Source organism: Lampetra planeri, chromosome 77 (genome assembly GCF_965212315.1).
Source record: "Lampetra planeri chromosome 77, kcLamPlan1.2.h2, whole genome shotgun sequence".
Lineage (NCBI taxonomy): Eukaryota > Metazoa > Chordata > Hyperoartia > Petromyzontiformes > Petromyzontidae > Lampetra > Lampetra planeri.
Genome location: NC_136182.1, coordinates 3,014,822 through 3,034,126, shown reverse-complemented (window position 1 = coordinate 3,034,126; position 19,305 = coordinate 3,014,822). Strand labels below are relative to the sequence as shown.

General features: G+C 44.5%; 1 protein-coding gene across 3 annotated transcripts in view; it reads left to right on the top strand.

The window, feature by feature from the left end:
* LOC144738065 (uncharacterized) overlaps positions 1–12,524 on the top strand; it is a 77,406-nt gene extending 64,882 nt beyond the window's left edge. For all 3 annotated transcript variants that reach the window (XM_078620975.1, XM_078620974.1, XM_078620976.1), the window contains 6 exons: positions 1,206–1,574; positions 3,216–3,560; positions 8,228–8,293; positions 8,866–8,946; positions 10,180–10,247; positions 11,099–12,524. In XM_078620975.1, coding sequence (XP_078477101.1) covers positions 1,206–1,574; positions 3,216–3,560; positions 8,228–8,293; positions 8,866–8,946; positions 10,180–10,247; positions 11,099–11,254 — 1,085 coding nt within the window. In that variant the 3' untranslated portion in view covers positions 11,255–12,524. The remainder of the gene's footprint in view (positions 1–1,205; positions 1,575–3,215; positions 3,561–8,227; positions 8,294–8,865; positions 8,947–10,179; positions 10,248–11,098) is intronic.
* Positions 12,525–19,305: the final 6,781 nt, after the last annotated feature.

Genomic DNA, 19,305 nt, shown 5'->3' with positions numbered 1-19,305 from the left:
CTAAACGTATTTATGGGTTATAGTCAGGTAACCATCTGACTACATTTGTGTCGGTGAAATGATCCAATGCTCAACAAAGCCAATCAAATGTGTAACACAGAAATTATTATTTCAGCACATCAGTAAATTCAACAATGATCACAACCACATCTAATTTATTTGAAACTGCGTCAAACATAATCGGACAAGAATATATGTCACACCGTATGTAGCCAACCATGCTAATTGACGGTGCGGAGAAGGACAACAAACTAAATACAAAAAGCAGTTCAATTGAAATGGATGTTGTGTCAGGTTAAATATCTAATTGTCAGAATAACAGTGTCAGCCGATCCAGGTTCTTAAATTAAACTATAAGACCCACTGAGCTGTGTATCTACTTTTCAGAAGTGACCTGGCTACCGCAAATTATATCTCAATTAAGTGGCTTATCACGTGGCTATCGATAGCAGCCAAATGCTCTAAACGCGTTTTTCTAAATGTGGACGGAAAAAACGGAGAAAAATCCACATGACCACGACGAGATTGACACACAGACTCGAAATATACAGCAGGTGTCAGGGTTGGGATTGAACCCACGACCTCCTGCATACCAGGAAAGGGAGTTAACATCTCGCCACCCAGGCACCCCAATTTATTATGACCTCATAGGAACAGCATTCAGATCTAAAATAGATACGAACAATTCGTAATTTATATATTTCTAGGTACGCTTAGTTTGGGTTAGAGCATGTAGTAGGTACAATATCACGTGATGTTTAACTATATCCCTGCCCCACCCGACAGAGGCAATCAAATCAAATAGTCACATGGACAAATATGTAGATTTGTTTGGTTTGATATCAAAACTCCCGGAACGTTGAATGCAAGCAAAATGTTTACATGTTTATACGAAACATCATCCAGAATCATCGGGCGTGAGCAAGAACACTGATCTCGTAAACAAGGGATTGTACTACAAGAAATTGGTGATAAAATGTGCACCATAGTATTTACAAGGTATACAGTAGAATGAAAACAATATGTGGACAGAGATGAAGATGGTGAGACATTATCTCATTGAAACTTGGAGGGACAGTGATAAGTTGACGTTTAAGCGAAGGAAAAAACTTGCAAAAAATGGAGTAAGGTTTAAGCAGTATGGTCATGAAAACTCAATCACCTTAACATGTGCATGTAAATCGTTGTCTCTTTGCATCTTGCAGCTTGCCGGGTCGTCCTGCCAAATGAAGAGATACTGAAAACGCTGGGTAACTCCGTTTTGTTTTCGGCTCAAATAACCACGCCTCCGAGATGCACACTCAAGACCATCATGTGGACCAAGGACTCATACATTGACAGAGCCAAAGGGACGTCATATAAGCTCCAGATCGCATCGTTCAACAGCTCGATACATGTGCACTCACGCTACCTGGGGAGAGCCTGCCTCTACGGTAACAACTCCTCCAACTCCTCACTCTCCATTGAAGTGCTCACAGCAGACGACGCTGGATACTACAAAGTTACAGCCGTTTGGGACTCGGACGAGGGGGAACTGCGATCTGAGAGCAAACAGATCTTAGCTGTTCGTGAAGGTAACGAGATGGCCTTGGTCCTGAGTACCTGCAGTCCCGTCTGGCCCCCCAGACATCTGGTAGATACATATTTTGTGCTCCTCAGGCCAGGGTCTGTCGAGTGTGGCTCCTAAGATCTGGAAGTCACTTCTGCCGGCCTCTCAGATTGGCTCCGAGCACCGAACAGTTCAGGAAACTCTGCAATACATTTTTTCTTTCTTTTAGCTTTTCCTTGAGTATGACCTTTCATTTTGATATTTAAAATGTGTCTTTATTTTATAGGTAGGACTACCTTCGCTTATTTTATACTGTAAAGTATTGTGATGCCCTCTTTAGTGGGGGCGAGTTCTTACTAAAAAAATAAATTTAATGAATGAATGGAAATCACTCAGTCGTGAGTGGTACAAGTGTGATAGCAGGGCAATGACCATTTTGTATCTTACCTGGTAAGGCCCCCATCGAGCTATGTAGCTATTTTCTAGAAGTTACCCGGCCACGAACTATAGCTGCCCAACGAAGTGGCTTATGTGGACATTTTTAGCAGCAGCCAAATACTCGAAGCACGTGACCGTTGATTCTTAAACCGGAAGACCCGGAAAAATTTACACAACCACCACGGTGGAGAGAGACACGCAAAACGCCAAATATACAGCAGGCATCGGCAAGGTCGGGATCGAACCCACGATCTACTCAGCCACCGTGGCGCCCATTACAATTGCCTTTCAGGATAGCCCTGACACATTTTCACAGTGCCTAGGCACCCATATACCCCAGCCGTTTCTGTTTGGCTAGATAAGGGGGGCCTAAATGGGTGCGGCACAGGCTGGAGTAGAGATGGGCTGATGGGGTACAGGAGGATGTGGAGCCGAGTGGACTTGCCGATTGCTGACCATCCACTCCCTCGTGTGCCCTGTTGGCCTTCATAGGCGCTACTCCCTAACAGCACTTGCCCCAACAGTATGTTTAGGCTATATGGGGGATCTTTGTCTTCTCTACTTGTGTGAATCCGTGTGTGTACCCTTTGTGTGTGTGTGTGTACCCATGTGTCTGTACTCATGTGTGTGTGTACCCATGTGTGTACCCGTGTGTGTACCCGTTTGTGTGCACACCCGTATGCCCAGCCACTGCCTGCCCAAGCAGCTTCTGTTTGGCCGCATAGAGGGGGCTAAACAGGCACAACATGGGCTGGAGAAGAGAAGGACTGATGCGGTACGGTAGGATGTGGAGCTAAGTGGACTTGCCGACAACTGGTACCAGCGTTGTCAAGATCGGCCTCTATGGAGGAGGCTCATGAAGGACGCTGCTGGGCAGTTGGAGGCAGTTGCCCTCCAGCAACAATGGAGGGCAGAGGAGCGATGCTTAAAACAGTGAGCAGTGCACCAGCTAAAATGCAGCAAGGTGGCACAGTAGGAGGTACAGCTGGTGCATCTACCAGTCATCTCAATCACCCGACCCAAGACGCCTGGGTCTGTTCCGATACCTCCTGTCAGCGAGCCTTTGACAATTCACGTGGCCTCAAAGTGCACCTGTCTTGGCACAGGCGGCGTGGTTATATCGCCGTCACTTAGTGGCGAATGGCGGGTATTGGTATTGGTGTACCCGTGTGTGTGTGTGTACCCATGTGTGTGTTTTACCTCTCTGTCCCTCTGTGCCCTCTCGCAGGCTGCGAGGTTTACACTCCACGGGATTCACGTCGCTGCGCTCCTGGGGAGACGGTGACGCTCCCGTGCCAGGCGTACTCTCCGCTCTGTGCCCTCGACACGGTCACGTGGCTCAAGGTCACCTCAGGGAATCAGTCAATTGTGAGACGCATGAAGACCGGCAATAACCACACGGAAGCTGGGTACAAGGGCAGGGTCCGCCTGGCCGCCTTGGGAGCCCACGACGCCTCCCTGATCCTCACCAACGTCAGGCTCAACGACAGTGGAATCTACACGTGCCAACATCGATGGGGACCCGAGAACGAAATCCGTTCCAGCGATGCATCCGTTACGCTCGAGGTCCAACGTGAGTTCTTGCCGAGGCCCCGGAGTAAGGACGATTCTTGAGAGTGAGTTTCACGGTGTTGGCCATGGGCGGGGGAGAGGTGGAACTTCGTCAAAACAGACTCAGGCTACAGACCCAGCCACGTGAGTTTGATTCAAGGTGACGGGCTAACATTGGTGGTGAGCAATATCTAAATCTGTCCGAGTGCGCCCTTTCCCTCGGGCGTGAAGTATTACTCAGCTGCTATGTAGCACTTTTTCAGGAGTGACCTCTCTATCACATGTGATAGCTCAACAAAGTGGCTGATATCATCAGTATCACGTGGAAATGTGTAGCAGTCAAATACCCTAACCACGTGATGTTGATTCTAAATGTGGACGGAAAAAAAACAGAGGACCCGGAGAAAAATCCACAGAACCACAGGGAGAGAGGCACGCAAACTCCAAATAAAGGGCAGGCGTTAAGGTTGGGATCGAACCCACGACCTCTTGTATACCAAGCGAAGGAGTTAACATATCCTAGCCACTGTGATGATGACAGGGAGACATGCAAACTCCAAATATACAGCAGGTGTCAGGGTCGGAATCAAACCCACGACCTCCTGCATACCAGGTGAGGGAGTTAACATATCCTAGCCACCGTGATGATGATGAGAGAGAGACATGCAACTTCATATATTAGAGCAGCCATCGTCAGGGTCGGGATCGAACCCCCGACCTAATAATAATAGTCAGAACCTCTATTTTACAAAGCGCCTTTTATATTTGATGTATCTCAAAGCGCTGTATGTAAAATAACAACTCCACTCACAAGTACAGCAGATGCAATCTCAGCGAATCAGAAAGCTGACACGAACAACATCAATGACTCTACGCTCGAAATTCCAATAACATGAAGAACTGTGATTAAAGCAAATAATAACACTGGTCTACAGACAATATGGTTCCGAAATAAATGTAGTCCAACTTTACTAATGCTGGGTAACTGAGAATGAAAACGATGCTTAAAATTGTTGATTGGCTCTAGTTTTCAAGATATGTTACTGGGTCAGTATATACGACCCTAGATGTGGGAATGGCGGAAGATAAGCGGGTTATAAAGAGAAGGGATCTCAATTTAAACCAGAATTGACTAAAATACATCTTTGACTGGATCTATGAATAAATATATGACTGGGTTTGGACAATACATATTTTTGAGCAAAATAATGAATAATGCAATCTGAACCTGGTATTGTATCATACATTATATGAATTGCATCATGGTATTCCAATAAGTCATCGATGATGTAATCATTACTAGGCTTACATCCCTCTGCTGAACAAATTGCCCTATATCAGCTCTAGAAATTGTACAGTGTTGTGCTCTCTTATTTGTCAGTGTTTGATTTTGCAAAGGGACACATTTCTGTTTAGCCAAAGTGAGCAGAGATGCCCCGTACTTGTGTGAACAAAGCAGATACATTTTGCTATGTTTGTGGTGAAGTGACTTGCATCACAAAAGCGCAGTATAACCACTATGGTTAAGAAAGCCTATCACCTTCATTTTGGCTGCAAAATTGGAGATCAGGACAAGATGTGTGCCCCACACATATGCTGCAACACTTGTGCAACAAATCTTTGCCAGTGGTTTAAAATGTTAAGTAAATCTATGCATTTTGAAGTGCCAATGATTTGGAGAGAGCCAACATCATATCAGCATGGTGCCTCCAGTTGGGAAAGGTGTGTCAAAGAAGAAAAGTGAACTGCGCATTATCCAAACATTCCATCAGCTATACGCCCAGTTCCCCACGGAGAAGGACTTCCGGTTCCTGATGCACCAGAATCATTCTCACTTGAGTCAGATGAGGAAGAGTATGAAACTTCTGGTCCTGAACCATCAAGGTCACATGACCCAGATTTTATCCCATCTTCCTCCTCTGAGCCACGCCTCATAACACAAGGTGAACTGAAAGACCTTGTCAGGGATATGGAACTACCCAAGAGTAAGGCAGAGCTGTTGGGCTCCAGACTGCAGCACTGGAATCTCCTGGCAGGTGATGTCAGGGTTTCCATGTTCTGTGACCATCAAAAGGATCGTGTCCCATTCTACTTCATGGAAGGTGATCTTGTAGTTTGCAACAACATTGATGGTGTGATGGCAACCCTCAACATCGTTCATTATCCAGATGAGTGGAGACTGTTCATTGATTCATCGAAGATGAGTCTTTAAGCTGTTTTGCTGCATAATGGAAATGTTTTGCCATCAATTCCAATTGATCATGCAGTCCAAATGATGGAAACCTATGACAACAAGAAACAACTTTTGAGGTCAGTTTAACACGTAGGCTTTCGCGACCAATGTTATTCATAATCAACGATTTTTGGGTTTAGATCGCGTTATTTATAAATGTGTCGTAACCCTCCACCACCCGACCCAACTTTTGAGGTGCATAAACTATGACTAACATCAGTGGCAGCTTTGTGGCGATTTGAAGGTTGTTGCTCTCTTGCTTGTTCTGCAGACTGGATACATAAAGTACTAATGTTTTCTCTGAGAATGGGATAGTCGTAAGAGAGATTCCCACTACATCAAGATAGATTGGTCACTCCGACAGTCATTGAAGCCTGGGAGGAAAAGTGATTAGCATCCACAATTTGTTGAATCAAGAAAGATTTTGTTACCACCCTTAGACATCAAGCTGGGTCTGATGAAGAACTTTGTAAAAGCCATGGACAAAACACAAGCAGCTTTCAAGTTCCTCCGTGGAAAATTTCCAAGGTTAAGTGAAGCTAAGAAAAAGGAAGGTGTCTTTGTTGGTCCTCAGATTCGTGAACTTCGAGATTATGCATTCGATAGTGCACTGCGTGGCAAGGAAAAGACGGCATGGAGAGCCTTCCAGTTAGTGCAACAAATTTTCTCGGAAATAACAAGGCAGACAACTACAGGCAAACAAAAGCCTTGGTTGCAACATGTCACGAAAGATACACCTTTTTCACTCTCATCTAGATTTTTTCCCACCGTACTGCGGAGCAGTGAGCGGCGAGCATGGCGAGTGATTTCACCAGTACATTGAAACAATGGAGAAACGCTATCAGGGCAAATGGAGCCCATCAATGCTAGCAGACTATTGCTAGACATTGACAAGAGTTGCTCTATTTAATGAATACAAGAGACAACCAAGAAGCACCTAGTAAACACCAAATGAGGACTAAACTATGTACTTATATATACATGATAGTTTTTTGCCTTTTTTTTCATAATACAATTTATTTATATAACCCTTTTGATGATTTTTAAAGTGTTACATGAATAGGACATGTGACATGTTACAATTTAAAGCAACCATAAACACATGATCAGACCTAGGTTTACAATTTATGAGTAAAACTCGACTATGTACACTATACATGATGTAAAATGTAAAAACTTAATATCTTGGGAACAGTAGCCAATCAGTTGTTTTAATTGTCATATTTATTTCAGCACATCAAAATCCATAATAAACAGCACATTTCATCCCTGAAGCAGACGTCGTTGAAAAAATTGTAGACCAGTGTGATTGAAGAGCAATCAAATCAGATGACAAGATTTGGATTTTAAAAAAATCTTAAGTTACAGGGAAAGCCCGCAGGTACACATCGGTGAGTTTTTTTAGACGGTGACTTTACAAAGTGAAGCAGACCCAGAAGAGTCACTCACGGACTGACGGAAGAGGATTCCAGAATCTTTGGATAAAATATTTTTTTTGTTATCTTCACTTCACACGTTGGTCGCGTTCACCGTTCAAGCCTTAAGTTTGAGCGGCCAGTGCCCTCTGGCGGTGGTCACAGTTTATTTTCCCATCCACATTTATAATCAACATCACGCGGTTAGAGTATTTGGCTGCTATACATTTCCACGTGATGCTGATGATGATATCAAGCACTTCAGTGAGCTGAAATTTGTGATAGCCAGTTCACTGCTAATAAGTAATATATAAAAAAAAAACTTTTTTAAAAACATGCTTTTATGAAATGTACTAGTAATGGCAGAACTCCACGACTCCAGGAAGTGGCCCTGAAGCTTGCCATAACGTAAGGGACCGTGGCCAATTACAGCCAACGTCAGTTTACCATGGACAATTAGACCCAAGCCGAAACATAACATAAAATAAAATGTTTAAAAATATATATATATTTATGATAGAATATAGTATTGTCATCAGTATGACATAGGTATACCAAGTTTGCAGTCGATACATTGGGAAGTGGGTTAAAATGGAGTTACAAGATTTGAGGATACAACAACGACAACATCGACAACAACAGAGTTAAAAGAAAGCGTGTAAACAGAGCTGCATAGCATCTCGGTAGTGGGGCTTTACCTGGTAAAATTTAAATAATAGTTGTATTTTAGTTTCTAACCGTGGCTTAGATACAGCTCACTCGAGGCACAGAGTCGAGTTTGAGTGGAGGCACAACAAAGACGACGCCTCTTAAGTGTGGTAACGGAGGTCCAGTGAAATTAATTGAGAATTAGTTGTGTTGTGTGTGTATTGAGTGTGTGGTTGTGTGTAAATGTGTGTTTGCGTGTGGTGCGTGCGTGTGCTGTGTGTGTGTGGTGTGTGTAGCATATGTAGTGTGTGTAGGGTGTGTGTGTTATGTGTATGTGTGGGGAATCATTCACTGGCGTCATTCTCGAAAACGTCCGTGTCGTTTTGTTCCAAGACGCGACCACTGAAAGTGCCGCTGCCTCAGCCACCCCGAGAAGAGGAGGAGGAAGTCTCGCTCGAGGTATTCACACCGACAGACCAGAATTGATACAGCGCGTCCAATACATTCCCACGTGATGATGATATCAGCCACTTTGTTGAGCTATCGTTTGGGATGACCAGGTCGCTTCTGAAAAAGAGCTAGTCAGGGACTCCTTTTCTCACGAACGAGTTAGGTTCCAGAGGTCTGTTTGTAAGTCGATTTGTTCTTAAGTCAAACTTTACTCCGGTCGATTCTAAACATGTTGTACGACATCTACACTAAACACGTGGAATGGCTTTATGAGTTGTATAATCTCCTGTAGATATAGATGCCATTGGTTGTTCACGTTCTGTAGATGTACTACCCTTTGGTGCTCGTGTTTCCTCTCTACTCTCTTGAATGTTTTACCAAGAGATGTCTGCACAGTTGCTCTCTTCAGAAATCAACTTGTAACAGGCATTACCATCGTGAGCAGCTGCAACTGGACATATGGACAGGTTTGTTCGTATCTCTGAAAGTTCGTAAATCGAATGTAGAGGAGTCCCTGTATGTTGAGGCTGTGGCTAGTGGTGTATCGCGAGTCTGTATGTCCATCCGTCTTCTCGCTGCAGCTCACTACCTCACTTTACACATCATCTCTGCGGTGCTGGTCTTCGCCGGCATGGCGCTGATTGTCCTGCTGTACTTTGCGCGTAAGTCTGAACTCCTACAAATTAAACTGTTTTAAAACTATAACCTATTTTTTTTTTATTTTACCAGGTGTATGGCCCACTACTGAGCTATGTAGCTTTTTTTCAGATGCGACCTGGTTATCACAAATGAGAGCTGCTCAACGACGTGGCTGGTATCATCGTCATCACGTGAAAAATTATAGCAGCAGCCAAACGCACTAAATGCTTGTTTCTAAATGTGGAGGGAAAAAAACCGGAGGACCCGGAGAAAAATCCAGGCGACCACCGCAGGGAGAGAAAGATGCAGACTCCAAATATACAGCAGCAGGCATCGTCAAGGTCGGGATCGAACCCATGACCTCCTGCATAACAGGCGAGGTAGTTAAGATCTAGCCATTGTGGGCGCCCATTTGTTGCCAAGTTGACATCGAATCTGCAAGGTCTGCCCTTACTATCTCATCACCACCACCTGGAATATGAAAGTGTATGCGTATGTTTGTAGTGTATAGTGTGGTGTATAGTGTAGTGTATATTTGTGTATAGTGCAGTGTACAGTGGCTTCCCAGTATCGGAAGGAAGAGCGTTCCAGACGGCCGCAGAAGCAGCGCATCTGAAAGCGCTGCACAATGATCCAGTGACCACCGTCTTTGTTTTTTGGCCAACCAGAAGTGGAGCGTATAGTACAGTGTATAGTAGTGTATAGTGTAGTGTATAGTGTTGTGTATAGTGGTGTATAGTGGTGTCTAGTGTAGTGCATAGTGTAGTGTATAGTAGTATAGTTTAGTGTATCTATAGTGTATAGTGTAGTCTATATAGCAACTGAAAGCGCTACACGATGATGCGATGACCATCGTCATTGTTCGATGTCTTGCAGCCACAAGAAGGCTCAATGTGAAGACTCAGTGTAGAGTTCAATGTAGCTGATAACACAACTCTGCCTGTCTGCCTGATGATCCTGGTTGATGTGCATACTGGCGAAATGTCACGGTACTCGAACTGTAAATGTTGTAGTGGGTTTACTCTCGAACACCCAACCAGTGTGCTGTACTAATAACGAATTTAACTGTTCTGTTTACGTTACAAACTCCTTAATAATTAGTTGTGTCGGGTGGTGGTGGATTTAATGGCACATTCATACTTACCCGATGTAACCCAAACAAACCTCTATCATGGATAATATTGGTCGCGAAAGCCTGCTACGTGTTGAACTCTAAACTATCAGTTTATTTATTTATTTTTGTTTTCTTTATGAAGGGAAGAAGCTGCTGGGCTGTGCTTCCAACTGCCTGGCTAAGCACACTCGCTCCAAGGCCAACATAGATGTGAGTTTAAAGCATGCACCATTCTGATTTCCCTGAAACAGACGTGACTTGGCCTCACTGGCTCGGTGATAATGGGCACTGCCGTCTCTCATAGGAAAAACACTCTCCCAAAGCAGTGTTTTTTCTTCTTAACCTAGGGTTTTGTGGGTGCGAGACATGGCCAGATTGTTTTAGAAGTAAATCATCAAAACACAAATTAAGACACATAAGCACCACTACTTTGTTTAATCAAACCCTATATATTTATGTTTTTTTTTTACAATTGCGATCCAAAGGGGTGCAAGGCTGAACTAAAGGTTTAGAACCACTGAACTAAGCGCATTTATTATTCCCAAACTATATTTGAACATTGCATGCATAACGTGCACAGTATGTTGAATACAAATGCGTCACTCCATAACTTGCTTTTCGTTATTAGTTTGTTGTTCTTCCCCCATCACCTCTGACTGGCATGGTTGGCTATGCACGGTCATGCCAATGGAGTTCAATATACATACACTACACTACTATAGACTACAAAACACACTAAATACTACACTAACACTACACTAGACACTGTAAACTGCTATACACTATACTACTATACACTAAACTATACACTACACTATACACAACACAATACACTACGCTACACAGTAACACTATACACTGCAATACACTACACTATACACTACACTGTACACTACACTATACATTACACTATACACTACGCTACACAGTAACACTATACACTACACTATACACGTACGTACATAGTGACAGCCACCGTTAAATTGACGTGGACATTTAAAAACCACTTCCCCTTCTCCCTCCTCATCCTCCTCTTCGTCTCTCCTCTCTGTGTCTCTCAGGATGCTGCTGAGGTGGTCTACACGACGGTGACTGTGGCCGGCAAGCAAACCGCCGGTTCCTCGAACCGAGAAGATCACCACCACCGCCGCATCATTATCAACGATAACGACAATTCGGAGCGTGTGATTTACTCCACCGTTACATGCCACTCCTAACGCACTTCTCGGGGTTTCTGTCTCGACTCATCACATCTCCACTCATCACATCTTCCATGTACATTGGCCGAGTCTCTGTCCTTTCAACTTTTGTCTTCATCACAACTCAACCACGTGCGAGCCCCGGCTAACACGACGGCGATCGCAGAATGGAGGGTGTTTGGGTGGAACGTGAAGGGGAGAAAGATTTGGTCTCACCAGCCCTACACAAAAAATATATATACTCAACTATGTTTTTATTTAACCAGCTGTAAGGCCGTCAGCTGAGCCATATATACATATAGAGCAGAGTCTCGATTTTAAACATATAATTTCGTGACCAATATTAATCATATTTAAGGTTTTTGGGTTATAACCCTCCATCACCCGACACAGCCAGTAAGGTTTGTGATGTAAACAACATGCCAGGTAGCTACTACTTCAGCCCACTGGTGTGTTGGAGAGTAAATCCACAACATTTACAATTTGTACTCTTTGGTTCTTTCGGTAAAGTCACATAGGTATAAAATAAATTAAATCACAATTTGAATACGACGTTTCGCTGATAATTACATCCAGCATTATCGGGCGATTTGCCAAAATAGTGAAGCAATCCACCTGCTTGTGGTCTTAAATAGAGCAAGATGACAGCATCACTGTGAGCACATCAGGTGTAGGGATCAGAGGGGGAGTAATTAGTTTTACACAACACTTAAACGTTATCAAAAGCAATTGAGTAGCCTTTTTGGCAAGCATGTTCTGCAACTGCCGACAGTTGTGTTTGAGAGTTTCATATTTCTTCGGTGTTTTTTTAATCATATGCTAATGTTACGTCCCGTCTGTCCAATATAGCATCTGCTACATAAGCAATTAATCCGATATACACCTTCTGTTAATAACGTAGGCAATTGATTTTTAGTACTAGATACTAGTTTTAGAATGCTGTGTACCGTGCCAAATCTTGCTTTTTTATTTTTCCCAAATTATGGCTAGTTTGTCAGTTAATCCCGCAATATATGGTATTTTAATTGTTTTAATAACATCGCTTTCAGCAGTATTTTTGTTTGATCTTGGTTTGGCATTCAATGCCCTGTTAATTTGAGCATTATTGTAGCCATTTAATCATAGCGCTTTTTTAACATGTTTAATCTCGCTCCTCAGACTTTCACCATCTGACACTGTTTTATCCCGATATATAAGCGGCTTGATGAGAGAGCATTTCTGTGCGGGGTGATGATGCGAATCTGCGTTCAGATTGTGTCACTGTAAAATAAAATAAACATGAGAGCGACATGTGAACTTGGGTGTGATACTGTCCCACCGAGCAGAGCTCAGATTCCAAATCCCTCCCTTCCGTTCCCGACCATCCCATCCCCACCCACGCACCATAGTGATGGGGGCGTCATCCGGTCTCTCATAGAATTCATTGTTAAAGGCTTTTATAGACGTCAATCTTAAAAGGCTCCCAGTATATTCGTGTTGTAATATGCGGTTCACAGATAATACAAAACGGTATTGATATCTGATTTTTGCGTGTTTTTTTATATTCGGTTCATATAGTCGATCAGACTGCGGTGTTAAATAGCTGTGTAAAAACCTTTCTTAAATCCTTTATATTAAGTTCGTGTGCTTGCTTGCGTGCTTGCTTGCTTGCTTAGGACCGTGCAAATCTTTCGGTCGTTTTTTAACCCACTTCCCGTGATCCAATCGAGCTGACATTTTCCACACAGACTCGTTGTGCCAGACAATTATTGTTCGTGAAAAAAAATTCCCAAAATTTTACACTTTTTAGGCAAAAAAAAAAATTATTTTACATATATTCAAATAGAACGCATTCATGACTTTGGCTGAACGTCAGAGTGTAAGAGCCCAGAGCGTAACCCCTCCACAGGCCGTGGCGGAGTAGCGCAGTTGGTAGCGCCCTCGCTTCCCATGCCAAAGGTCGCGGGATCGATCCCCGCGTCCTCCACAGGCGAATATATTTTTAAATCCTTTATATTAAGTTCGCTGCCACGCATATAAAGGATTTATAGTGAAAAACTTTGTTTTTACGGGTTATACTTATTACACGTAAAAATACATATGCTGTCCGATTTTGTCATAGCCGCGATTCAGTGTATTCCGATGTCCTACTTTATCTTAAACTTGATTCTGAGTATAAGATTACGTGTTTTGCTTTATTCACTGAGTACAAACAATGACAAACACAAAAAGGGAGATGTGAGTAGCACCTCAAATGGTGCCACACACCCTAGAGAAATAGAACCACAAAGCCACACGCATAAGGCGTACACAATCAGAACTTCACTCACGCCTATGGCCTTATGCAATCCTGACGCACACACAGTCTACCGATTCCATGTCTGCACGGCGCATCTTCTCCACTGAATTTCAGCTGGGAGGCCAGCACTCAAGCTTCAGCTGGCAGCAATCTTGGTGAGGGTAGAGGCCTGGGCTGGATCCTCGGACCTGCCCACTCCCTCCGGTCTACACAAGACGCGACTCGATGTGCTGCCTCTGGCTGCTGCGGCTACCCTGTCTCTGTTTTTGAAATCTATTGAATTAGGCGAGTGATGGAGAAGATATTGGCGGTAATGGGACCAGGATTGGTTTCAACACCCAACCTAATAATGTATTTTGTAATAGAATGCTGTCCAAAATGATGTGTTCTGACATGTAGAGATACGTGTCTATAAGTACAGGTGTAGTGGCAGCAGTGGAGGCCACTGCATGAGGTATAAGCCGGCCTGTGTGAGGCACGATGCGCGCCGCTCATACCAGCCACATGCAGTGCCAGCCTCTGGCGGTTAGGGTGCGCAAGGGTTCACCTGGAGCGCCATGGCTCCAGGTGAACCCGGAGGGCCTGGTGACCGGAGGTATCGGCCAAGGGGCCCCAAGGAAGGGGCTGGGGGGACCACGGGACCAGGACCAGGTCCCTCTCGAAGGCTCGAGAAGGGAGGCGTGGCTAGGGGCGGAGGAAGCCCCGGGACTGGCAATATAAGCCGGACCCTGAACGGGTCGAGGGGCTGTTGCAAGACTGAAGACAGAAGCTGCCACCCGGAGAAAACCTGCCTGACTACAGGAGCCGGACCTGAGCCAGGGTCTGGTCCGGGATAGCCACCCCGTGTGAGCGAGGTTTAGCTAGGGTTAGCTAGGGTTAGCTAGGGTTAGCTAGCACGGGGGAGATACCTCCTGAAGATAGCTGGTGAAGGGGCAGTTATACCCCTTCGTGTTTTAGTGCTTATTGTGAAATAAACGTGCTGCCTCCCTCGCGTGAACCACTACACAGGTGACAGGTAGAGACCTATGAAACGCAAAATATGACGTTGTAGAATATTGTAGACTGGATGAAAAGAATTAATAATATGGGAGGTGCCATTCTTTTATAAACCGCTATTTGTTTTTAGTTCTGCATGATTTTGTAAACTCTCCGATCTCGTGATGAAGAGCAGCAGCCCCGCATGTTTTGTCAAAGGCCACTGGTGTCATTGGTGGCCGTGACCAGCGTGGTGAAGTATGGCTAATCAGCCAGTAGTGCATAGATCATGGCTGATGCTCAAGTACTAGTCTTCTTCCGTGTGGTTGATGTAGATGCAGATGTGACCCACGCCCACTGTGCCTCGGTTCTTCCTGGCCGTGATCATCCTCTTGGGCACAGTGCGGGTGGTCAACAATAATTAACAAAAAAAAACGATAGTTCTCTAGCATGATCTTCTTTCTCTCCACGCTTGGATACACGAAATCCAGGTGGAAACTCCATTCACACGGTCGGTTTAGTGAACCAGTATCTTCATTACACGAGTATGTCGGACCATCTGAAATGACCAAATGTGCTGTCAACTTCATGCCCCACGCCTCACTGATCAAACCCCTGCGCCACGCCAAGCCGATTCTCAAATCCACAACTACATGCGACTCTTCGTGGAAGATCAAACCCAGGAATCTTCTTCGTTGGGTCATTCACAAGGTGTCTGTGAGTTATTTAAACTCCAGCTCTCCGGACTTCATTTGCGTTGAATTTGCTTTGTTTAAGGTTAAGCGCATGGATCCAAAAGGGCTTGTGTGACTTCAAGCGATGACGAGCGATGTTATTGAGATCCGGTATGTATTAGTGCAGGATTGGGGAGGCCTTCATCCAGTTGTGGATAGACTGGCCAATTGTGAATAAGAGGGGTGCGGGAAGGCTTGGGGAGTGAGGCATTCATCCAGCAGTGGAGAGAACCTGGCTTATACTGATGATGAATTAGAGGGGGGGGGGGGGGGCGAAGGCGAGGTGAGGCCTTCATCCAGCAGATGGCTTGACAAAAGACCTATGTATAAAAAACAATTCACATCAAGAACTATGTACGTTGTGGAGAGCGAGAACCCCTTACCCCGAGAATTGTTTTCTATACACTCACATAATTAATATTAATGTAGTGCTCGACTCGACACGACAGCTTCTTGTCTTTCCTCTTTAATTCTAGATGTGAAGCTTTCGGGACTGCAAGGATTCATATTCTTAGGTTTTTTCGGTAAAGTCACGTAGGTAAAACATTAAAATTAATAAAAGTAAAATAAAATAAAAATCAAGACGTTTCGGAGGCAACACATGCTTCCGTCTTCAGGTGGAACCGTCACAGCCACGACAGCTGTATCAAGTAAATGAGAGATTGCAGGAGCTACCACTCCGTTTATATAATGGTTGGAGAAGGTGGGGGGGGGGGGGGGTAAGGGCCAAGTACAGCACACTTTTTATGAATATGGTAAGGTGAGGCTTATGTTTCTGATCATGTCCGCGAGCACAAGTCAGATCTGAAACACGGCAGAACTGATTCTTCGGCCGTTGCCGATCATTGCTACAACTCGGTGGGCTCTCATGAAATTGTCTTTTCCGAGACCAAGGTTCTCTGCAAACCTCCTGGCTACCATCAAAGGTTTGTACACGAAGCCATACAAATATACAAACACAGACATAATTTCAACCGTGATGACGGTTACAAACTGAGTAATCATTGGAAAGATGTGATTAACCATGCAAAAAAGATTTAACTACACTTATTTGACAGACAACAATTACATGTTTACCATGTTTAGTGGTTTTCTCCTTGTCACAGGTTGAGTCACAAACCGTACCTCTCCATAACAAAGGCTCACCCTCTTAAGCCTCACCTCACCATATTAATAAAAAGTGTGCTGTACTTGGCCCTTACCCCCCCCTCCCTTCTCCAACCATTATATAAACGGATAGGTAGTTCCTGCAATCTCTCAATTACTTGATACAGCTGTCGTGGCTGTGACGGTTCCACCTGAAGACGGAAGCTTGTGTTGCCTCCGAAACGTCGTGATTTTCCTTTTATTTTATTTTACTTTTATTAATTTTAATGTTTTACCTACGTGACTTTACCGAAAAAACCTAAGAATATGTTTCCTCTTTCACTTTATTTCGCGTATTTCGATCAACACTCCTCCATCCAACATCGCTCAACGTTCCTCCAGCCAACACCGATCCACGGTTCTCCACCGCGCTCTCCGCTCACTTGCCGCGTTCCGCCGGCCTCACTCGCTCCACCTCACTCTTCCGTCGACTCTCCTCGCCACTCTCCCCGCCACAGTTCGGCTGCTCTTTATCAGCTCCGCCGTCCCACTCTGTCGTAACTACATCAGCTTCTGTTCCCACACGGCAGCCGCTTTCTACTGGCTTTGTCGTCTCACTGCTAATCTACACTCTCCACTGCTACCCTACACTTCTCCACTGCTACCATACACTTCTCCACTGCTACCCTACACTTCTCCACTGCTACCCTACACTTCTCCACTGCTACCCTACACTTCTCCACTGCTACCCTACACTGTTATTAGCTCTGCTGCTCCGACTCTTCCATCCTCTGTCTCCTCCCAGGCGCGAACTCCCGTCTCCTCCAAAAACCCCTGTCTTTATCCCCGAGCCAATTAATCCCCAATTAATCAGGGGCATCCCCCGCGACGCCACTCGCCCCCAGCCCCCGCTGCCACTTGGCATGTTTTTCCAGACAATGCGGCGCCACTCCGCGACAACAACACCCTCTCGGCCAATCAGCACCCTGCGTCCTTAATTACTCCCTGCCACCTGCTACCACCTTCAGATAGCGCGGCCCACATCTCGACAACAACAATGGGCAGCCAATATTTGCTCCCACTGTACGCCGCGTGCGCGCACACCAACCTCAGCGAGTGACGCGTACTTTCAGGCACTACATCAACATATAATCGGGCATGAGAATTGCACTGTTTTTGTATGCACTTGTTGAATCTAGTTTCAGATAAAAACGGACATCATAATTCAAAGTTTCCTCATTTATATAAAAACGGAAATGAAAATTAATAAAAACACAAAAAAGTTACCGGGTTAATCATATTGTGCAGGATACTCGCTTGCTAATCGATCCACGTATCTAGTAATTATGTGACACGCCCCCCAACCCCCCCCCCCGCCCTCCCACATTCATTGGATTGGCTAATATCAGCGAGATTGGCGATTGGTTGCAGTCCGCATTGATTGTTACCCCCCCCCCCCCAACATAGGGAAGAGAGTGGGCATGGCTTTGTCCGAATGGGGGTGTGTTATTGCCTGTTACAAGTTGATTTGTGAAGAGAGAAGAGAACAACTGCACATACTTCTCTTGGTAAAACATTCAAGAGAGTAGATGGGAAAAACGATAACCAAAGGGTAGTAGCATCTACAGTGCCATCTACATCTACAGAACGTGAAAAACCAGTGGCAACTATGTCTATGAACATGAATAAGCAATGGCATGTTAATCTGCGGAAGCTGAAGAACCAGTTGCATCTTCATCTGCAGAACGTGAAAAGACAGTGGCCTCTACATCTTCAGAACAGGAAGAACCAGTGGCATCTGTATCTGCAGAACATGAATAAGCAGTGACATGTAAATCTGCAGAAGCTAGAAAACCAGTGGCATCTTCATCTGCAGAACGTGAAGAACCAGTGGCATCTACATCTGCAGAACGTGAATAACCAGTGCCATCTGCATCTGCAGATCGTGAAAAACCAGTGGCATCTACGTCTACAGAACGTGAATAAACGGTGGCATTTACATCAGTGGAACATGAATAACCAGTGGGATTTACGTCTATAGAAAGTGAAGAACCAGTGGCATCTATGTCCACAGAACCTGAAGAACCAGTGGCATCCACATCTGCAGAACATGGAGAACCAGTGACATTTACATTTGCAGAACATGAAGAACCAGTATCATCTACATCTGCGCAACATGAAGAACCAGTGGCATCTATATCTGTAGAACGTGAAGAACCTGTGACATCTTCATCTGCAGAACATGAAAAACTATTGACATTTATATTTGCAGAACAAGCAGAACCACTATCATCTACATCTGCGGAACATGAAGAACCAGTGTCATCTACGTCTACAGAACGTGAAGAAACGGTGGTATTTACATCTTCAGGACATGAAGAACCGGAGACAACAACATCTGCAGAACATGAATAACCAGAGGGATTTACGTCTACAGAACATGGAAAACCAGTGGCATCTACGTATATAGAACGTAAATAACCAGTGGCATCTACATCTGCAGAACATGAAGAACCAGTGACATTTACATTTGCAGAACATGAAGAAACAGTATCATCTACATCTGCAGAACATGAAGAACCAGTGGCATTTATATCTGCAGAACATGAAGAACGAGTGGCATCTACACCTGTACAACATGAAGAACAAGTAGCATCTATGTCTACAGAATGTGAAGATCCAGTGGCATCTACATTTGCTGAACATGAAGAACCAGTGGCATCTACATCTGCAGAACAAGAAGAACTAGTGTCATCTACATCTACAGAAAGTGAAGAACCAGTGACATCTACATCTGCAGAACGTGAAGAACAAGTGGCATCTCCATCTGCAGACCAGAAAGAACCAGTCCCAGAACATTAATAACCAGTGGCATCTATATCTGTAGTAAGTGAAAAACCTGTGAAATCTCCATCTGCAGAACATGAAGAACCAGTGACATTTACATTTGCAAAACATAAAGAACCAGTATCATCTTAATCTGCGGCACATGAAGA